Source organism: Xenopus laevis, chromosome 6S (assembly GCF_017654675.1).
Source record: "Xenopus laevis strain J_2021 chromosome 6S, Xenopus_laevis_v10.1, whole genome shotgun sequence".
In the NCBI taxonomy this organism is placed as follows: Eukaryota; Metazoa; Chordata; class Amphibia; order Anura; family Pipidae; genus Xenopus; species Xenopus laevis.
The window spans coordinates 8,686,047-8,708,974 of record NC_054382.1 but is presented as its reverse complement, the minus strand read 5'-3'; the positions used below and the strand labels follow the sequence as shown (position 1 = coordinate 8,708,974).

The 22,928-nt window shown below is 42.8% G+C and overlaps 1 protein-coding gene across 1 annotated transcript; it reads right to left on the bottom strand.

Annotated features, from left to right (window-relative positions):
• Window positions 1-299: 299 nt before the first annotated feature.
• On the bottom strand, window positions 300-22,396 carry LOC108719660. Its single transcript, XM_041567349.1, has 3 exons — window positions 21,954-22,396; window positions 14,728-14,845; window positions 300-935 (listed from the first exon to the last, which is right to left on the bottom strand). Exons 1-3 carry the CDS (start codon window positions 21,981-21,983, stop codon window positions 412-414), a joined length of 672 nt encoding a protein of 223 aa, XP_041423283.1. The 5' UTR covers window positions 21,984-22,396; the 3' UTR covers window positions 300-411.
• Window positions 22,397-22,928: the final 532 nt, after the last annotated feature.

The window sequence follows — 22,928 nt, the reverse complement described above, 5'->3', positions numbered from 1 at the left end:
ACACAGGACCCAGTGCAGTCTGTATATTCTGATTATTAATCAGTCTTGCTGTATCGGCTTCTGGCAGATATTATTTGACTTGTGCGGTTTTGATCATTTATGACGATCCCTAAGCAGCCCAGACCACACTGAGCATGTGCACAGTCTTGGTCTTGCAAAGATGTATAACAAAGTTACAAGATGGTGACCCCCTGTGGCCAAATTTGAAAGCATAAATCATGTGTTTGATTAGGCTTGTGGTGCAGTAAGTTCATGTTTATGTTTAGTATAAAAAATACAGCATTTCTAGCCTTATTCTATTTTATACTTTAATTCCCCTTTAAAACAAAGTCATTTCTTTATGCCCAATGAAAAGGTGGGGCAGGCACGTAGGTCACATTAACCTTCTGGTTGCCAGTGCAAATATTAGCTTTAATGCGTTACATATAAGCCAAGCTTTCTGGCTGTTTCCGATATCCGTGGGTGTTTCTTCTGGGGGAATGGATAGTAGGTAATTTTATCAGAGGGAGAAGAAAGCTTTAAGCTTGCCCAGGATGCTGGGATTGTGTGTTGCAGTTTGTTGTAAGAGCTGCCATGTGGACTGTCCACAGAAGAGCTACGACCGTCTCTCTCCAGGGAGCGGTGCTCTTTATGATTATTGGCCACCGTGTCACAGCTCACCATACGATTAAATGGCGGTCTTTTATTTTCAAATTTAATGGCATTCACAGCTCTGCCGTTTTCTATCCCAAACTGGCAGTCCAGCTGCCCCATGCGGTGAATGTTGATGTGTGCATGCCATGAGCCGTCGCTCTCTTTCAGGTAACTCTTATCCGGCACTTCCAGCATTACGTCTTTCACTGGGGTCTGCTCCTCAAAGGACTTTTGTTTTCTGACCACTTCATTGACCGCAACTGTGTTTAGCACGGGTTCCCCCGAAATTAGTTCACTTTCACCTGAAACATAAACCAGTAGAATTAGGGTTGCCATCTGTCTGCCATTTGATTGGCCTAGCTAGTAAATCAGCAGCTCGGACCAGCAACAGTATTACAAATTCAATACAGAAATTTAAATTCCTATAAATCCCTCTGTTGCATTACCCTCTCTGCTGCCAACCTCCACTTTAACCACAGGCCTGTCCATTTCCCTGCCCAGTCAACTCATTTCCCCACCCAGTCTTCCCATTTCCCTGCCCAGTCTGCCCATTTCCCCTCCCAGTCTGTCCATTTCCCCTCCCAGGCCGCCCACTTCCTTCTCACATTTTCCATTCCCATCAACCTTTCTTCCACTCAACCCACCTGTTTCCCTGCCCCCCATATTTTATAGCCCCACCCTAAAGTGATAGCATTGCCCAACTTGGGATGTCACCTGTCTGGTTTTGACCCGGACAGCTCAGTTTTTTGAAGGGTTGTTCGGGTCAAAACTGGCTGCCCGGTTTTTCAAATTAGAAAAACGGGGCAGTATTTCCTGAGATTGATGCAGCAATCTGCGTCAAAGCCCCGTCCCCAATGATAACCCAGCCCCACCACATCACAGTCCTGCCCTGCTGTGGCATAGCCCCACCCCCGCTGCATCACTGCCCCGCCTCCCCCCAGAGTAAGTCGGGGGAAAAGGTGGCGACCCTAGGCCCACCCCTGACACGAAAGGCTGGTTTAAGGTAAGAAAAAAAGTTTGCAACCCTAGCTAGAATCCTTGAATTCCAGACTGCGGGGTGGGGGGAGACACCCATACTCCTGCCCCCAACCTGTCCCCTAATTTGTGCATGATTCAGATAAACAAGCTAGAGTCAGGGCCAGATTTCCTGGTCCTAGCACCCATCCGCACTACCTCCCTGAGCGGCGCGTCCCCAGTGCTCCCACGGCTGGGCGACATGTCGCTCCTAATATTTTGCTGCCTTAGGCCCTGCCCTTACCACCTGCCGAAATAAGTACACTTGCAAAGTAAATTACTCCTTATACATTTATATATGTAAGGTATGAAAGATATACAGTATTTGACACAATATAGGTAAGTTATATATTATCCAATACCTACTGATGCACCAAAGGCATTGGACACATAGTTCTAGATGAAAGCCAAGGACACAGTATGACTTGGGTTATTAGTCCATTAACAACAAAGGGCAGATTCGAACTCAATAAACACCCAGTTTGATATTATTGTCCCAGGTTATTAGCAGTTAATGAGAACATTGTGACAAGGACCCAGTCGCACAGTCCGTCCAGTACTTTCAGTTCTTATTCATATTTGCTGTATATTCTGATATGAAATCCTTGCTCAATGTTCTCATGAACTGCATACACGGTAACGGCTGGCTGAATCCTGCTGGGAATTGTTACCTCGGTGGGGTAGAAACAAGTTTTTTTTAAATGATATGGGGGGGGGGGGTTATTATGCTCTTTATAATAATAATTATTAACCAGGGACTCTAGGCTGCAAATCATCTTTTTTAACAACAGAGCGGATAGCGTTGATTTTTCCTTTGCACCATGCACGGGCACTATAGTATTTTCTTATTAATCCCTTGCACTGGTTCCTGGCGGATATGAAGTACAGTAAATTTCACGATTTTCCTTTACACCGAAGTAGACTTTTTGTACGTTATAGATAGTAATGAGCGAAATTTTTCACCATGTATGGTTTTGCCGAGAATGTTTTCGCAAAACGATGCCAAGAATTCGCAGAGCAGTCAGTTTCTCGCGGTTGACAAAAAGTGGTGCACCATGTTATCCTCCACTCTCCTTCCCCAATAAACAATGGAATCGGATTTATTTAGTTGTGCCCATGTTAATAAGCTAGGAATTGGATCTGTTATCCGGAAACCTTTATCCAGAAAGCTCCGAATTACGGAAAGGCCATTTCCCATAGACTCCATTTTATCCAATTAATCCAAATATTTAAAAATGCTTAACCCTGATCCATCTGCAAAGTTCTCATGCCCTAGATTGGACCTATGATCCTCACCCCCATTACTTAATTCCTCCCCAGGGGCACAGCTTTAGGGCAAATATTGTGTTTCCAGCTACAGGTATGGGATCCATTATCCAGAAACCCGTTATCCAGAAAACTCTGAATTACAGGGAGGCCATTTCCCATTGACTCAATTTTTTTCTTCTGAGTAATAATAAAACAGTAGTTTGTACTTGATCCCAACTAAGATATAATTAATCAATTAATCCCTATTAGACGCAAAACCAGCCTATTGGGTTTATTTCAGGTTTACATGATTTTCTAGTAAAAACAAGACATGAAGATCCAAATTACGGAAAGATCCATTATCTGGAAAACTCCAGGTCCTGAGCATTCTGGATTACAGGTCCCATACCTGTTTATATATAAACTGTAGATGGTGCTTTTTTTCTTCTCTGCAGCAAAAATCCCAATGTATTCTGGGTTATTATAAAGGCAGATGTATTATTTTGGAACTGAAGCCATAATATCTTCATACAGAATTTTCCTATTTTGTAATTATTTGTTTACTAAGAATCAGTGCCACAGATTGTATCCATGCTTCAATTGCAGCTTTCCCTTGACTCACTGCTGTAATTAATATTAATTACCCTTATAATAAACACTTTGCAGAAACACCCTTGTGAATTATTGATGAGAAACAAGACCATACCTGTATGTTAGAATTAACATGTGCCTGCTCTGCACATTGCCCTCTGTACAAATAAACTGAACATATTTGGGCTATGGAGTGAAACCTGTGCAGTAAATAAATCCAAACTACAACAGAGATTTCTTCTTCTGTTGTCCAATGTTGTCCAGGTAACACCCTGCTGGGATTTGAACCAGGGACCTGGTGTTTCTGTGCTGCCACTGCTCTATGTGAACAGACAGCTAAGGCCCTGGTTCATTCCTATTGGTATCCTTGTAGCAAATAAGGATGGCTTCTTTAACCTGTTGCCCATCTGGTCACAGGTGATTAACGATGGGCGTATAAATTCGCCGGCATCAAAAAAATTTTGAAAAGTCGCTTGAGTCAAAATCGATGCACATCAACAATATTCGGACGCCCATTGACTTTAACGCCGGCGCCAAAATTAACGTGGCTGTCAATTTTCGAGTTTCAAAATTTTTTGCTGTTTCGCAAATTTCGTGGGAAATTCACCCATCACTACAGGTGATCCGTACAAGCCATTAGTCTGCTTATAAAACCGCCTGCTCTGCACTGACTCATTGGTAATGACCTGTCCTGCTCCACATCTACGTTCTCTGTTCCCCATTCTTCCTTTATACGTTCTGGTTCCCTTGCCTGCCCAGGATTCCCCCTTGGTCCTCTCACTTTAAGACCTGGCGACATCCTAGTAGTGGAGGGCTCCTCCCGATGAGAAAGGTGTTTGTTAGAGGCAGAACAGGACCTTGGGATTTTTTCTGGGTTTTGGGATACCATACGTTACTTGCCATTAAAATGAATGCGGGATGATTTCAAACAATTTGAATTTCCTGAATAAACCTGGGTGCCACGGACCTCACTGGAGATATCACTCGCATTGTACTGGTTTTGGTGCAGCAGAGATTTCAGCAGAGCTCACAGTGTTTTGTTGAAAGGTATGGTAGGTAACTCTACAAATTCCAACTGGAGTGATCGGACTGCAGTGGGAACCCAGAAAATAAGCCTGTCTATTGTCATCATAAGACTCCTACTGCCCTACAGATATATGTGTCCTTTAGGCTTTGGGCACACAGGCTGTTGGCTCCGGCTGTTTCCAGGTGGCATATTTTTGCCGGCTGAGAGAAGCAGATCTGCTCAGTGTTCTTGCTCCATTGATTTAAATGTGTGCAGTCACACACATGGGCAAATTCACTAACAATCGTAGTTTCGCCAGGCGCAACTTCGCCGCGCTTCGCCGCACTTCGCCGCGCTTCGCCGCACTTCGCCAGGCGTAGTTTCGCCAGCGCTCCGCAAATTCACTAAAATCCAAAGTTGCGTAAGGTTGCGAAGTTGCGCTAGCGTTGATTCGCTATGTAAAGCGAAGTTACGCTAGCGAAGGCTAATTTCATATGGCGCCAAATTCAAATTTCAATGGAGGAATACGTATCAGCACTACAAATGCCTAGAAAACCTTCAAATCATCAAATAAAAATTTTATTTTGCCCTACACATGTGCCCACTGTCTAGGTAAGTTGCCATGAGTCAGGAAATGTAGGGGGGAAGGAGGGAAGCCCCAAAAATTTTTTCGATCTTTTTCAGCCTATCACCCATAATGTAGAAAACACGCCAGCGTTTTTTGGGACTTAGAAAAAATTTTGACTTTTTTTGAAACAATCCCTATCTACTCTATTGCGCTTCGCCTGGTCTGAGATGGCGAAGGAAGTCTAGCGTAAAAGGTAGCGTTCAGTACACTGCGCAAGTTAGTGAATTTGCGTAGTTACATCGCTAGCGAAAATTCGCCAGGCGTAAGGGTGCGAAGTAACACTAGCGAAACTACGCCAGCGTTCGTTAGTGAATTTGCACAGTAACGAAAATGCCAAACGCTAGCGAATTAACGCTAGCGTTCGGCGCTTCGGCGCTTAGTGAATTTGCCCCACAGGCTGAGGTCAGCCCAAAAACTGACCTCAGCTTCAGGTCCACTTAGTGTGACCACACACAGGCTGATCGGATTGAAATCAATGGAGCAGTGGCACTGAGCAGATCTGCTTCTCTCAGCCGGCAAAAACATGCAGCCTGACAACAGCCGGAACCAACAGCCTGCAGCCCAGCGCGCCGGCGAAAAAACGCCGGCGCAGCTGGTGCAGTTGAACGGCGGCTGGGCGGCATGCCGCCCCTATTTCTTTGCCGCCCTAGGCCCGGGCCTATGCGGCCTTGCCGCAAATCCGGACCTGACAGCCTGTGTACCTTAGGGTATATATACTCAAGTATGTGGAATCTTACACCGGGTAAACACAACAGATATGATCTTATAGGTAGTTGAAATGAGCACAATATGCCATTGCCATCTCATGGAAATCTTTACTCACTCACATTTAACACCTGCCAACAAGCTTTTATCTTTCCTTCTTCATTTGAACACGCCTTGGTTACACCTGTCATTAAGGCATCATCCTTGATCCAGCCCGTTCCCCAAATAATTGCCCTGAATCTCATTTTGGACCTTGGGATACAATTGTCTCCAGATACTTTCATTAAATGCTAAATCCTTGCATGATCCTTTACAGTCTGCCACCCACTCGTTGTACTTCCCAGTGCCATTGTTCTGACGAACATTCCCAAAACAGAGTGCGAGAAATTAGTCATCTAACAAAAAGCTTCCGGCAAGACCAAGTCACTTTGATGCATGTGAGCCAATGAAGACAAAATGGAACATGATAAGGATGTGGCCATGCCTTAGAATTTTTGAAATTTAATATTCAGGCCACACCAATAATTGTCAATACAGGGGCCACTAGATTATACAATGACAAATCTGTGACTTCTGGTTGGCGCTATAATGCATTTATATACTGCACAAAGTAAGTCCATACAGAATGGGTTTGCTGAGATGGGATTAGACTTGACTGGCTGCAAAGAACCCTTCAACCCAACCAAACACCTTGGGCATGTATTGGAAAGCCCAATCGAGCCAGGCCCAACCCCCAACCTCTCATATATGAAAGGAATCAAACCCCACCAACAATGTTCCCTACATCTAGAGGAATGCCTTCTCAGACTAGAGTGTAAATGCTATTTAAGCAGCAAAGAGAGGGCCAACTTCATATTAGTCCCTTAGTTTTATAAGGAGATACTGGACAGGCTGGTGTCCATATACTTTTGGCATTATAATATATCTAGCGGCAATAAGTGTGTATCGGCGAGAGTGTGTATCGCCGGTGGGATAGCATTCACGTTGCTTCGTTTCCGAAGTTTCCTTGTGAGGCAACTTCAGGCTACTTCTGAAAGCGTAAGAGACTCATATGTTTTCCCACCAGAGATTTACATTATTGCCCATGGGAAGGAACCCAGGGAGACTTTGTTTTATGTGGACAAAATGTTCTGTGTGCCAGAGCCCTAAGGCAAATACAAGTAAGATAATCCTATCACCATGGTTTAATGTGTATATGGTTAAAATCACAATAATCCATAAACTCCTAGTTCTATATCGTTATCTCATATGTTGCTGCAGTGCCTGTGAAAGTCAAGAGGGCTTGTATCCCTGTGTTTTTCATACCCAACAACACACTGTAATAGAAACTTGTACACCCAAAATGCCCAGAAGCTACACACATATGAAGCAATGTGGGATACTCAGCTCAGCATGGTGAGGAGACTCAGATGGATACACTGGTGAGATTACTACACAACTGCTTAATGTGCCCATGGCCTGGCACAGGAGGGTTATCTCCATGTAGCTGGAATCAACCTTCCCTAGGTTATGGGGACTAAAATGTCTCCTTTATTTCTTGTATTGGTCAGCAAGCATCTGTTTCAAGTATGAACACCTCTGTTGTACAATGCTGCGTAATATGTTGGTGCTTTCAGTGTCGGACTTAGATGCCTGGGACCCAACAGAAAGACCAAATAATTATAACTCCTCTCCTCACTCAGCCTCTTTATTCTCATAGGCTTTTAAATCACTTACTATACTCAATTCTCCTATTATTAAGCCTCTTTTTTCCCATAAAGAAATAGTGAATGACCATGAAATAAGACTGAGCCCACTGGGAGTTTTCCTGGTATCCAGCCGACACCGAGTGCTTTAGAAGTACAAGGTGGGTACATGTTATAATAAAACTAATAATAGGCCTGCAATATAACATATCAATCACAAATAGGGCCTTTGTGGCACTTGGTCAATTAACACCTGCCTTATCGGGTTTCATTAAACCATGGTGATTGGATGACAGTGATTTCTTTCTCACCTCCAATCATATAACCTGGTTCTGATGCAACTCCCAGCACACCTTGATAGACACAAGTATTTAGGGATTGTGGGAGTTATAAATCAACAGTAGGTTGGACGTCCCCGAGCCGGACATATTAGAATATTACATAACCTATAACATTTGCCATTTCTAAACCACCTGTACATGAAACTCCTGTGCTAAAGCCAAGAAAGCAAATAGCACAATAAATCAGCAAACAAAAGGCCCAGCATTTGCTAAGTCAATAACACATCCGTCAGTACTTTCTAATGTTTGTCCTTGTACTTAAATGGGGTGATTTGGAGCCAAAGCTTCTATCCCTCTGCTGTTCAATAGAGCTAATGAAAAGTAATCACTAGTAGCTGTGCTAATGGCACATATAAACCAACAACAGATAGAGCAGAGAACATTACTAGTATCTCAAAGGAGGGCGGGGGGCTAATTTATGAGAGGGAATGTTTGCCCAAAGAGGGAGAGCTCTTTCTTGTTTTGGGCCATATTTTCCATCTCCATGGTGCTCTATTTGTACCAGTATATGCCCAACTGGCACTGGGCCTTTATAATATAATTTTGGTCTGTAACTTTAATTGTTCTCCTTTCCCCACTCTGGGTCATACACAACTCTATACCTTAGTCAGCAGACCATCAAGGCTGAGGTGGAGCAGGAAGGCTGAGATCGAATTGGGATGCCAGGGGCCTTCCAGAAAACCTTAGACCAGCAGTCCCCAACCAGTGGCACATGAGTTGCCCACCAACCCCTTGTATGTTGCTCCCAGTCGCATCAAAGCAGGTGCTTATTTTTGAATTCCAGGCTTGGAGGCAAGTTTTGGTTGCATAAAAACCAGGTTTGTGGCCAAACAGAACTTCCCGTAGGCTGCCAGTCCACAAAGGGGCTACTAAACAGCTTTATTTGGCACCCCCAGGATTTTTTTTCATGCTTGTGTTGCTCCCCAACTCATTTTACATTTGAATGGGGCTCACAGGTTAAAAAAAAGTTGGGTAACCTGGCCTTAGATCATAGGCCAATCCAACACTGGCTGAGATAGTAGTTAGTAGTACTATAGACTGTGTTTGGTACGTGTTTATACCTCCTCCTAGCCCACATAATATCTCCCCTATCCATCCCTAGTTACATTCAGCATTTCTTGGTACTGGGATGGTAGGAGTTGCAGTAAGATGGGGGCTGTAATCGCTGATGTATACATTCACAGTATCTTATACATCTGTGTAAAGGTGGCCATACGCTTAGAGATCTGCTCGTTTAGTGATGTCACCAAACTAATGGATCTCTCCCAGATATCATATCATAATGCAGGCAATATGGGTGGTCATATCGCAGGGCCGCATCAACGAATATATGTGGCCACGATCCAAATGGGTTTTTAACCCTGCCCGATCAACATCTGCCCGACTTTTGGCCAGATATCGATCGGGTAAACCTGTCGGAGGGCCCCACACATGGGCCAATAAGCTGGGAACTCTGTCTGTCGGCAGCTTTTATCGGCCCGTGTATGGCCAGCTTAACACAATACAATATGTCCTTTGCATTTTTATTTCTGATATCCCCCAAGATCCCTCTTATTTAGTAGGCTTTCGGCAGATTCATTTTCTGCTAAACCTTGGTTGAGTATTTTTGGAGTTCATTTAATTACGGTCACAGCAGAAGCCTACACTATAACCAGTGTTGGACTGGACCTCCCAGAGCCCACCCTAGAGGACCTGACCTCCAGGACACACTCTCACCACAGTTAGATGGAGTCAGCTGCAAATGGTACAGAATGGAGGTTCCCAACCTTTTTAACCCATGAGCCACATTCAAATTTAAAAAATAGTCGAGGAGCAACACAAGCATTAATAAAGTTCTGGGGGACAAAATACAGGCTGTGATTGGCTATTTTGTAGCCCCTATGTGGACTTGCAGCCTACAGGAGGTTCTGATTGGCAGTACATTTGGTTTTTTGCAACCAAAACTTGCCTCCAAACCTGGAATTCAAAGACCTGCTTTGAGGCCACTGGGAGCAACATTCAAGTGGTTGGAGAGCAACATGTTGTTTGTGAGCAACTGGTTGGGGATCACTGGTATAGAGGTTATAGAGACATGGGACAGAAATAATAAAGGGCTAATGGGATTTTCCCAGAATGCAGATCCTTTGGTACCCTGACAGGACATTCTGACCTTGAATATAGCAGTAACCTTGGCCAGTGTCGGACTGGCCCACCGGGATACCAGGAAAACTCCCGGTGGGCCCAGGTGTCAGTGGGCCCTCATGCTGCCAAACTTTTGGCCTATTTGCTGGCCATTCCCTATTCTATGAGAACAAAGAGGGTAAATAGATGGAATAATAGATTATAGTATGTAAAGAAAACAAACTGGGAGAATAGAGGTTGAGTGAGGATATGAAGAATTTTAGTAATGAGAGTGGGCCCCTGGTCTAAGGTTTTATGGTGGGCCCATGGTCTACGGTTTTTGGGTGGGCCCCTGGTGTCCCAGTCCGACACTGACCTTGGCTCACACCTGGAAGCCTTCTTGCATCTCAATCACCCTGTATGATGTTACAGAGCCAGCATTGCCTGTGGGATGACTGCACCTCTGTGGGAAACAACTCTTCATATACACAGATTTGCATAATTTAAAGTATTTCTTGCTTAAGAAGCAGCCTGTGCAGTTTTTCAATGCAGTGCACCTGGAACAAAAACACCCAGAAGCCAACCTTTGCCGAATGACTGAATATGTTAATTCCAGTCGAGCTCAGTCAAGGGCACGTAGAATTTACATAAAGTTTATGTTAGCACCTTGAGATATCTGTCGGAGATTATTAGGGCCACGTCTGAAAGGTAAAGAAGTGAAAAATCAGGGCTGTTTTACCTTAGATTATTAGAGGTAAATACAAGTGCTTGAGCCTAAGTACTGTATGATCATAGAAATGATTACAATATCTTAATTACACAGTCATCAAACAAAAGACACTGTGGTTGCAGTGCTATTGGTTTAATAATAATGTGCAGTTGACTGTAGCAACCAATCAGATGTCTGCTTTCATTCTTTAAATTGAAGAAGAATTATCTAAACGAGTTGCTGATTGGATGCTACTGACAATTACATTTTGTGTTGTATGTTTTTTTTGTTTGTGTGCGCTGGATTCCCATACTTCCACGTGGTCGGTACATTCTTGGGATCAGAGTGGGAGGGACTACTCTCTCCAAAATGACAGCTTGCCAACAGCATTAAAACCCTCCAATCAGAATAAAGCCATATGCAACATTTACCCTGGGGAACAGGCTTGCACCAGAAGAATGATGGTCTTTCCTATAACAGAGGACCTTCCCTGGCAACAATCTAGCTTCTAGTTTCACTACTTCTTAGGGTAATGGCACAATGGAGGAGCATCATGTTTCTCAGTACAATAAATTCCAGGGTCTCCTTCTTTAGCTTCTCCATCAAGTGTGTGTAACTTATAAATTCCCTTCAAGCCATAGGTAGATGGTCACAAGTAGAATTGTCTCCTGAAACAGTGTTTGTGCCCAAAAACCTTGGGAAACCTTTTGAGAATGGCTGATGTAGAGGCTAATAATGGTTCTGTTAAGGCCAAGAAAAATGATCACCAATTGCCTAATCTAATAAAGAAGTAAGGTACTAGTTCCTTGGGGCTGGCCCATATAATACAACCTAACATCTGTGAACCTCAATCAGTGATTTCATTAGGAGTAGAACTTATATAAAATGTCAGATAAGCTATTTTTCGGCCTTTCTGCTTTTTAATGTATTTTCATGACTGATGAAGACCCACTATGGATTGAAATGCATTAGGTGTATTCTATGGCTTCTCAGTTGAAGGTGAACATGTGAATACAATGGAGGGAGCAGTAAGGTTTGTTTAACTTGGTTTTCTGGGAATATTTACTGCCTAATCCTCACTCAAGTTGTATGTGTTTTTTCTAAGAGGTGTATATGTTCCACCTTTCAGCAGATTCATTCAAAGCACTTTACCCTGCTCTGAATCTACAGCTAAATCCTCTGCTATAGATATCGGTCTGGGATGTCCTTGGCCTACAGGCTCCAGTCACCACACTTTAGGGATTGCAACTAACCCCCCCCCCCCACACACACACATACCTTATACTTTTCCATTGCAGCAGTGATAGGGGGGAGTTCAGGATGAAGCACCGATAGATTCCTGCAGGGAGCGAATCTGTCAGTGGGCTCACCAGTAGTGATGTAATAAATTCGCCTATGATGAATTCGCTGCGAATTTCCACTTTTTCCCCCTGCGAATAAATTCTCGAAACTTTGACCAAAAAGACGCGGGCGAAAAATCCACTGCGTCAAAAAAATATGGGTGCGTGTCAGATTCGCCGTGCGCATAAAAATAATATTGACACCCATTGACTTCAAAGCGTTTCTCGCATTTTTCACCGTTTTCTGCCGTAAGTGAAACAGGACAAATTCGCCCATCACTGCTCGCCATGTTTTTTCAGATCCCACCTGTCATTGTACACTGTCTACTGTACTTTCCATTATACTTCAATTAACATTTATAAGGTGCCATAGAAAGTCACTATTTAGTGGGCTGGTGGGGGCTGATTGGGCCCCTGTGTAAATTAAATGGCTGGGCCTATTTTAATTCTCAGTCCGGACCTGATATACAGTATCACCCTATAACAAGTGTTTTATACACCGGAACTGAAACTGGCAAGCATTTCCCATCAGAGTGTATGTATATGTCTATCTATCTATCTATCTATCTATCTATCTATCTATCTATCTATCTATCTATCTATCTATCTATCTATCTATCTATCTATCTATACAGTACATATATGCCCTGGGGTCATTTGCAAGTGTTGAAATGTATGGATTTCTCTTCAACCCAAATTATCTATACAGGTATAGGACCCGTTATCCAGAATGCTCAGGACCTGGAGTTTTCCGGATAACGTATCTTTCTGTAATTTGGATCTTCATACCTTAAGTCTACTAGAAAATCATGTAAACTTTAAATAAACCCAATAGACTGGCTCTGCTTCCAATAAGGATTAATTATATCTTAGTTGGGATCAAGTACAAGGTGCTGTTTTATTATTACAGAGAAAAAAATTATTTTAATAAATTTGGATTGTTTGGATAAAATGGAGTCTATGGGAGACAGGAATGCTCTGGGGCAAACAGAGTTTTTTTTATTAAGAGCAGTGGTACATAACTTCAGTAAAATCTTAATATGTATATATTTACTTTATACCCAGCATTATAATAAGATCCTTTGGACTGGGGTATTGCTTAAAGGAGCAGCCAAATGGCGGAGCTTATTCCCATCAGATTCTAAACCAAAAAATCAAAAGCCATTGATTTTTTTAGTGCTCCCTGAATATCTATATACTGTATATACTGTGTGTGTGTGTATATATATATATATATATGGCAGGTACCTTATAGGTTTAATACCAGTGATCCCACAGGCTACACCCACACACCTACATGAAACTGTTATTTAACATTGACATCAATAAGGTACAATAGGCTATTGTTTGCAAAGAACAAACCATTTTTATTTTATGTATTTATACACAGGGCTGGGGGTAACCATATTGTTTCTCTTAATTGTTTTCACCCTACATCCAGTCTTTGCGAATCTGATTTGATGCATGTAGATCTGCATGGTTGTGACCCAAAGTTTCTAGTCGTATTCGATTTATATTAGATTTGTGCGAATCGGGTTTTTCTTCCGAAAAAAAAAAACCATGAATGTCAGGAAGGCTATTAACATCTCCAAATGGCTCAACGGACCTCTGCCATTGACTTGTACATGAACTCGCCAGGTTTTAGGTCGCAAATTAGGACTGTTTCCATGGTCGAGGTGTGATAAATCTCCCACTTGAATTTACACTCGAATAGGGGTATAAAAATTAAAATGTGTTGAATGTTGCTAGTCTGGGTGCTACAGACTCCCCCATTAGGAATTTAGAAGAACTTCATTAAAATATTATTTCTAAGGTAGACCACTGGGGGAACTTTTTGCAGGGACACGTCTCCATGGGAAGGTGGATTCACTCAGAGGTGACCCACAAACCCCTGTGCACGTGTACATGGCTGGAGCCCCTAGGTCCCACTACCACCCTTTCTGCCAGTGTGCACTGGGTGCTATATACTGTTTTATTATTTCTGACCTGCACAAGTAAAGGTACTTACGTTCAGACTTCCATATAGTTGCGCTAAGCAACACTGCGTTGGTCCTGCCTCTTCTGCCGACTGGTGCACTGGCCCTGGAGCTACTGCCACCCTAAACGTAGGGTTAATTCCAGGGTCCCTGCACTTTACCCATTTGTGTAATTAAGTGCAGTAGACTTATTTATCAAACGCCAATGCCATTTAAACACTCTCTGTCTCACCCCACCTTTACCTTAGATTTTAAGACTTTTTTGTTGGAAATGAAACCGTTTCAGTTAATTTTTCTAAATGTCAGATATTTTTATTATTATTATTATTATTATTATTATTAACAGCACATATTTATAAAGGGCCAATGTACTACGCAATTCTGTATAGAATGCTTTAAGTACAGATTTGCTTAATACTCTGTGCTCTAAAAATACATGTAATAATAACAAAAATAATTATGTTTTGCTCTGTCGAGCTAGATAACAGCAGGGGATAAAGGAATGCACCATATTTCCAGGAACACAAATTATTGAAGTGCAATTCCCAGCCCCTTCAATCAGCAGAACTTGGGGGAGCAGCTGAAGCTGAGATATAAGGTTGGGGGGGGACAGAGGAGTAAATAATAGTAAGTAATAAGACTTGTCTGTTGGTAAGTGTTGGTCCATTATCAAGTTCTAAAGTTTCCTTTACTGACACTCCTTCAGTTCAGCTCATTTTTTGTTATGAAAGTGATTATGTGCCCCACGTACCTGCTTTAAACACAATGATGTGGGTCTGCTGCTTCTGCTTCTGCTTAATACAGTGATACTGCTCCTCCAGTCGGCTGATATCCATTTTGCTCGGCTTGCTGGTGCCGTCAGCTGGCTCCTTGAAAGTGTGAGTCAGAGATAATATCTCAGTCATATATTTATACGCCTTTACCAGTCGTTCCCACAACGAGAACTTCTCCCAGCACCCACAGCACCCTGCCATCTCTGGATGACTGATTTCAGAACCTTCTGACAAGTCACTTGGCACCACGAGAAAGGAGAGTCTGTTGCTCTGCCTGGAACAGAAGGTCTCCTCTCTCCGCTGAACTGGCTACATGTACAGTATTTCAGGTTGTCCTGGGTGTTTTGGTTGAAAAGTAAATGATAAGTGCATTACAGGGAGATTATTGACTTAAGGTAGAAAGCCTGGCCCAAAAAAAAAGGATACAAAACAACAGGGAGGGAACAACCAAACCGAATGGTTTCAATTTTCAGGTTTTAGTTTGAGGCATTAAAATGCTGGCAGGTGAGGCAAAGCTCTGGGTTTAAAGGGATCATTCCAGCATAGTATTGTGACTATTGACCAATAACATAAGAAACACAGGCTAAAAATCAGTGACCACAACAGCTAGAACAGTGATTCCCAAACAAGAGACTTTGAGAAACATGAAGCTTCCTAGCCCCTTGGATGTTGCTCCCAGTGGCCTCAAAGCAGATGATTATTTTTGAATTCCAGGCTTGGAGAAGAGTTATGGTTGCATAAAAACCAGATGTACTGCCAATCAGAGCCTCTTGTAGGCTGCAAGTCCATATAGGGGCTACCAAATAGCCAATTACAGCCCTTATTTGGAACCCCTGGAACTTTTTCATTCTTGTGTTGCTCCCCAACTCTTTTTATATTTGAATGTGGCTCATGGGTATAAAAGGTTTGAGACCACTAAGCTAGAGCATCAATGAATAATGCAGGAGATGTATGTAGAGTGGTTGGCCAGAACCTTTTTGGTCCCATGCACAGGACGTTCAGCAGCAGATTTGCCAAGAGTGGCTGTATCTAAACTTTATGTCTGACTGTGACGTGGGAGAATATTAAAGGGTCTGTGGCGAGGCCAGAAGTCCATAAAGGTGCCCCCAAACTTGATACTGTCAAACTCCCATGCTCGCAATTATAATTATCTCCTAAAGCCTTACATTTGGGGTTGGTACTGACCCCTTCACAAGGCAGTTTTTTCCTCTTCTAAGTAGGAAGATGAGATTCTTTCTACCCACGGGGTAAATCCCAGAAACCTGGCACAACTATAAACCCTTGCCATTCCTATTGGTTATGTCTCACATAATGAAAACCCTACTGATATTGGGAGTGTATTAGGAGGTATGAGAGGTGTAATTCCAGAGAGACACGGGTTGGGCATACTTGATTTACCTCATGGTGGCCCCAAACTTCTGACTTTGTCCTAGACGCTCTCATCCTAAATACTATACTTCTTGCTATAGAAAGTAAGTAGATCAATCTGGGGTTTGCAGGCAAAAAGGCTACAACTACAATTATATTCCCTAGTCAGCTGATAATTGAGGTATTATTGGTGCATTGCTAATAGTGCCACTCAACTCCTTCACCAACATGTAAATGGAAGGTAAACAGGGGCGGGAGCTGCACTGTAAGGAAATATGTTCCTGAAAGGTTCCCATCCATCAAATTCACTGCCTGAGTGTCCAGCTTTGGCTCATTTGTTACAGTGAGTCAGTGGGTGAGCACAATATACTGCAGGAGAGATACAGTATCTGAGCTTCTAATGATGCTTTAAGCACAGGGCACCCTTGCTCCCCACTGTATCCTGTTACCTCTGTACATTATAACATGCCACTATCCCCTCCAATCCACTATCCTTTCCAACACACTATCCCCTCCAACCCACTATCCCCTCTAACCCACTATCCCATGCAACTCATTATCCTCTCCAGCTCACTATCCCCTCCAACCCACTATCCTTTCCAACCCACTATTCTTTCCAACCCACTATCCCCTCCAAACCACTATCCTCCCCAACCCACTATCCTCTCCAACCCACTATCCCCAATAACCCTCTATCCCATGCAACTCATTATCCTCTCCAGCCCACTATCCCCTCCATCCCACTATCCTCACCAACCCACTATTCACTCTAGTCCACTATCCCCTCTAACCTACTATCCCATGCAACTCATTATCCAGGAGACTGGCCCTGTAGCAATATCTGCAATATTCCATTACCCATGTCTGCCTGTGCCACCGGTGATTTTAGAACATGCGGCCATGTTGGTGGTCTATAGGAAGTATTAAAGATGCATTCGTGCTCTACAATTTATAGGGGGAAAAGCAAATGGAAAATGATTATATATTTTCCTTACTTTATATTTGCATTACTAATATAAAATATGAATAATAGAGGCGGAGTGTCCCTTTAAAAATGCACTAACCATCTGGTTTGTAACAGCTGTAAAGCACTGAGCTCCCCCACACACAGATATAGATATGCAGATAAAGGCAGCTTTCTATGGAGAATAAACCAAAGGCAGGGGTTTCACTGAACATGTATGAACAGAATGAAAATAAATCCTTCTTATCAAAAAGGAATGTTTTCCCTTCACGGAATTATTCCGGCTGTCAGAGAAAATATAATACTTTGTTCAGCAGTCTCCATAACAAATGTTCTGCTGCCATAATCCTTGCTTTAACATTCTCTCCAACTGTATAATCCACACAATGCACTGTATACAGTATCTATTTCCTTGCTATGGACTTTCCAGCAGGAATATATATTATAAAGCAATACTGCTAAATCATGTTTAGAGTAGTGTCCTCTAGGATCCTGGTAAAGATGTGGCTCTCAGTTATCATAGTGTTCCCACCTACATGCCCCCATGTTGTGCCCACAATGACTTATATACAGTGGTGCAATGAATAAATGAAGACCCCAATAAGTCCTGCCAGCAGTAATCATGGAACCCTACACCACTGTAACAAGGCCCTATCCCCCTTACAGGGCCATAATTATTAGTTCTGTGATCAGCTGGACACTCTGGGTTATGGTGGGTCCTGACAACCAATAAAATGAGACCACAATGAAAAATAAACACCCCTTGCGTACATAGTCACACGTCTGATCCATCCACCCACACCCCTGATCTGCCCATAAAGTGCCTACGATCCTCCTGAAAAGACAAGACTCCACCAAATTTGAACCCTAATATGCAAATTCTACTTTTGGCAAATAACCCAAAAATGGAATCATCTAAAATTGTAGCAAATGTTGGATTATTGATGCCCTTCATTAAAGGTACTTTCCAAACATGCTCCTTACACTTCCATAGGGTTATGCCAAGTGCCATTGCATCCAACCTGCCTGATGAATCCTGTGCAAGTTTGTGTGTTGATGCAGAGGAACCCTGGGGCTACCACTACGCTGAAGCTAAACGTGGCCATATACGTAGAGATCCGCTCATTTGGCGATCAAGCCAAATGAGTGGATCTTACCCGATATGCCCACATTGAAGTGGTGATATCAGGCTGATCTGATCGTTGGACCCTATCATAATGGATCCAAACAGGCGGTCGGATCGCGGGACCACATAAATGTACAGATGCGGCAGCAATCCGTCAGGATTTTTTAACCGGCTTGATCGATATCTGGCCGACTTTCGGCCAGATATCGATCAGGAAAGCCCGTCGGATGGCCCAACACACAGGCCAATAAGCTGCCGACTGGCGTACAGACATGCACCAAAAGGATCACACACTAATGCCAATTTAACACCGTGTGCCAGAAGTGATGCCAGCCTATTGAATACAGGAACAAGTGCTGGAGTGCAGAGAAGAACAAACTTGTATCCCTTTAAGCTCTAACAGTGGCATAACTAGTTGCTACTGGGCCCCACAGCAAATTCATTTTAGGTCCACCAACATATCTAGAGGTTCTCCTTTTTTACAAATATGTGTTGAAATTGCTCATCAATTAGGGCCTCATGGGGCCCCTCTACGTCCTTGGTCTGCTTCCTCTGTAGTTACGACCCTGAGCTCTAACGCTAACCACTGACATGGCATGGGATAAAGAAAGAAAACATGTTGTATCACCTTAGGAAGTCTCCTGGGAAGTGGGTGGAAAGACCTGATAATGCATTGGCACCTACAGTATTCAACTATGGTCACTTCAATAGTGTGTCACCCCCCATCCCTGAGATCCATGGTTGAAGAGGTATTAAAGGGATACTGTTTTTTTTTTTTTTAAACGTTAGCAGCGCTGCTCCAGCAGAATTCTGCACTGAAATCCGATTCCCAAAAGAGCAAACTGACTTTTTTATATTCAATTTTGAAATCTGACACGGGGCTAGACATATTGTCAGTTTCCCAGCTGCCCCTGGTCATGTGACTTGTGCCTGCACTTTAGGATGGAACTACTTTCTGGCAGGCTGTTATTTCTCCTACTTAAAGGGATACTGTCATGGGAAAATTTCCAAAATGAATCAGTTAATAGTGCTGCTCCAGCAGAATTCTGCACTGAAATCCATTTCTAAAAAGAGCAAACAGATTTTTTTATATTCAATTTTGAAATCTGACATGGGGCTAGACATATTGTCAATTTCCCAGCTGCCCCAGGTCATGTGACTTGTGCTCTGATAAACTTCAATCACTCTTTACTGCTGTACTGCAAGTTAGAGTGATATCACCCCCTCCCTCCCCCCCCCAGCAGCCAAACAAAAGAACAATGGGAAGGTAACCAGATAACAGCTCCCTAACACAAGATAACAGCTGCCTGGTAGATCTAAGAACAGCACTCAATAGTAAAAACCCATGTCCCACTGAGACACATTCAGTTACATTGAGAAGGAAAAACAGCAGCCTGCCAGAAAGCATTTCTCTCCTAAAGTGCAGGCACAAGTCACATGACCAGGGGCAGCTGGGAAACTGACAAAATGTCTAGCCCCATGTCAGATTTCAAAATTAAATATAAAAAACTCTGTTTGCTCTTTTGAGAAATGGATTTCAGTGCAGAATTCTGCTGGAGTAGCACTATTAACTGATGCGGTTTGAAAAAAACATGTTTTCCGATGACAGGATCCCTTTAATATAACTGGATCAGTCTCAGTGGGACTTGGATTTTACTATTGAGTGCTGTTCTTATATCTACCAGGCAGTTGTTATCTTGTGTTAGGGAGCTGCTATCTGGTTACCTTCCCATTGTTCTGTTTGGCTGCTGGGGAGGGAAAGGAAGGGGGTGATATCACTCCAACTTGCAGTACAGCAGTAAAGAGTGACTGAAGTTTATCAGAGCACAAGTCACATGACCAGGGGCAGCTGGGAAACTGACAAAATGTCTTGCCCCATGTCAGATTTCAAAATTGAATATAAAAAAATCTGTTTGGTCTTTTGAATAATGGATTTCAGTGCAGAATTCTGCTGGAGCAGCGCTAACTGCTGTGTTTAGAAAAAAACATGTTTCCCATGACAGTATCCCTTTAAGACTTACTCAGGTAAATAATGGGGAGTTGATGGGTGTTTTAACACATCAAATTGGTGCTGGTATACTGACAAATTCCTGAAATAACCTGATTACAATTCTTATACAAGTGCAAAAATCATTATAATATTATACTGCTGTGCTAAACTTTACTGGCAAAAATGCAACTATTTCTATTTCTGATGATGGTGTCCCTTTTAATGAACCCTGAAAGGTGCTCAAGTGCCCAAACGGTTGTTCTTCTGGGATTTTCCATTCATATGTCATACGAGTGCTATTTAATTGACCCAAGACAATGCACGCTGGGTGGATCAGAAGTAGGCTTTGTACTTGTAACCTGCATGTTTATCAGCTCTAAATAAAAGGGATATATATATATATATATATGACTATGTCGTGCCATACAATAACCCAGACAAGACAGCCAATCCCATTAATTGTATTACATATGATCTTATGTGGGAGGAAAGATCACATCATATTGCATTGCCCTATGTGACACTTGCTTTAAATGGCAGCCCCACCCAAAAATATTAGGCAATTCTAGGCAATGTTGCAATAAACAATTAGTACAGTGGGTTTTAAAGATATTTGTATATGTAATTGCACCTGAAATCTGTATTGTTTGTCCATTTCTGCACTGCTGGAATCCCCAGTTAAATGGAAATAATTAGGGACGCACCGAATTCACTATTTGGGATTCGGCCGAATCCCCGAAACCTTGGTGAAAGTTTCGACCTAACCCCGAACCGAATCCTAATTTGCATATGCAAATTCGGGGCAGGAAAGAAAAAAGTTAAAAAAATTCTTCTTTTGTGACGAAAAGCCACGTGATTTCCCTACCCGCCCCTAATTTACATATGCAAATTAGGATTCGGTTCGACCAGGCACAAGGATTCGTGCGAATCCAAATCGCTGAAAAAGGCAGAATCCTGGCCGAATACCGAACTCAATCCTGGGACCTCATGGCCCGTATAGAGGCAACAGGGTCTTGACGGGGCCTAGGAGAGCAACTATCCCACCCCCTTTTTCTATTCCGGGGTTCTGATTGGCTGGCGGGTCCCGGGCGAGCGATCAGGCAGGAGCAGCGGTAATACTTACCATTCGGTGCCAGGACATGGAGGAAGTAGGACGCAGCATCCCACTCTCCCTCCCTGTTAAATGTTGGTTTTAGTTGCAGTTGTGGAGGGTACCTTTGCAAGGACCCCCAGGGGAAGTTAAAAGGGGGTATTTCATAGTGAGTGGAAGTAGCCTGGTAGGCCTGGGTCCTCATGGTACGGTAGGCAGCCTGGTTTAGGGCTTGGGAGAAATGGAACAGGAACCTATCTTGGCAGTTGGGGTACAGCCACCCCACCCCCATTCCCCTCTCCCCCAGGTGGGGGAATTAATATGCGGCCATCTCTTTCCAAACCAGTGGTGTGTATGTATTATTTTGTGGTAGGAGGTTTGTGGTGGGCAGAAGGGAGAGGGGCAGAATCGACGCTGCACCCGTCATGGATTCGGTGCATCCCTGGAAATAATAAAAACTCTCAGTCCTTCCCAAAAAGCATCATTTAACCTTTCATGAGTGACTATTGCTTTATTCTGACCCAGTACCCAGAAGCAGATCCAACAGAGACTTTTTGGGTGTATTTAGGAAGCCTTGAATATATACTAAATCACTGCAAAATCCAACAAAAACAGAATGTGATATAACATAATATTTCAGAATAAGAAAAATGATTTTCCTCTTACCTTATTGCAGAAGATATTTGTCAGGTACATTACTGTCTCTGGAAGCAAATAAAACGGGATTATCAATTAAAGTCCATTATGGCAGGAGATAGATATACACATTGTAGTCTTCCCATGGGCCAATCCGATTTTGGAGAACGCTGCAACTTTAAGAATCCAGATAAAAGTAGGAAACAGAAACCTTGAAAGGAGTTAAAAAGGAAACTGAATGGCACTGGCAGTTAGGATGAGGGTATATATATCATTTCAGGCTGCGTGGAACAAATCGGTTAATTACAGTTCTATTGTGTCCATAACAAGCACTCGTGGACCAATTCCAGCAGAGCATTCAAAAGGGCAAGCAAAGAAATCTAACTTTTATGGGCAAAAAATATCACCTGAAGGGAAATACAGTAAGAGAGAAAGAAGTGCAAGCTTTGTGCTGGCATCACTGGGAGGAATTAATGCTGAACAAATAACAAGAGCCTAATATGTACACTCAAAGGGAAAACAGACAAAACCAGTCTGACAGTATTTGGTCTCATGACCGGACTGGGACAGTGCAATACAGTGAATTCATCAAAATATAAAGAAGAAGGCGCACACCCTCTTTGGATAAACTACAGGGTGCTGATCCAAAGGTGACTCCCCATAAGGGTCTCCATAATATTTAACAGAAAAAGGAATGGATCGCACACCTAATTTTGAAAAAACCAAATTAATTTATTAGACAAAAAAGAAAAAATAATACAAAAATTACAGAACAAAAATCAAATCATAATGAGCCCAACGCGTTTCGACCTTAAGGGTCTTCATCAGGGGCACAAAAAATTAAAAAATCAAAAAGGCAGGCAATACAGTGAATTCAGCTTCTCTGTTACAGTAAATAAAACATGATCATGGCTGGTTTATTGTAGGTAAGAATAGGTGCACTGCCTGACATGAGGAACAACTGCCCAACCTTCCTTAGTATCACAATCTTGCCCTACTGTTCAC

Excerpts from the sequence above, each read along its gene's own strand:
- LOC108719660 (XM_041567349.1), bottom strand. The coding sequence starts at position 21,983 with ATGTACCTGACAAATATCTTCTGCAATAAG. Across the intron at positions 14,846-21,953 it reads CAAATATCTTCTGCAATAAG|GAGCCAGCTGACGGCACCAG; the intron begins GTAAGAGGAAAA and ends CACACTTTCAAG. Across the intron at positions 936-14,727 it reads CATCATTGTGTTTAAAGCAG|GTGAAAGTGAACTAATTTCG; the intron begins GTACGTGGGGCA and ends TTTATGTTTCAG.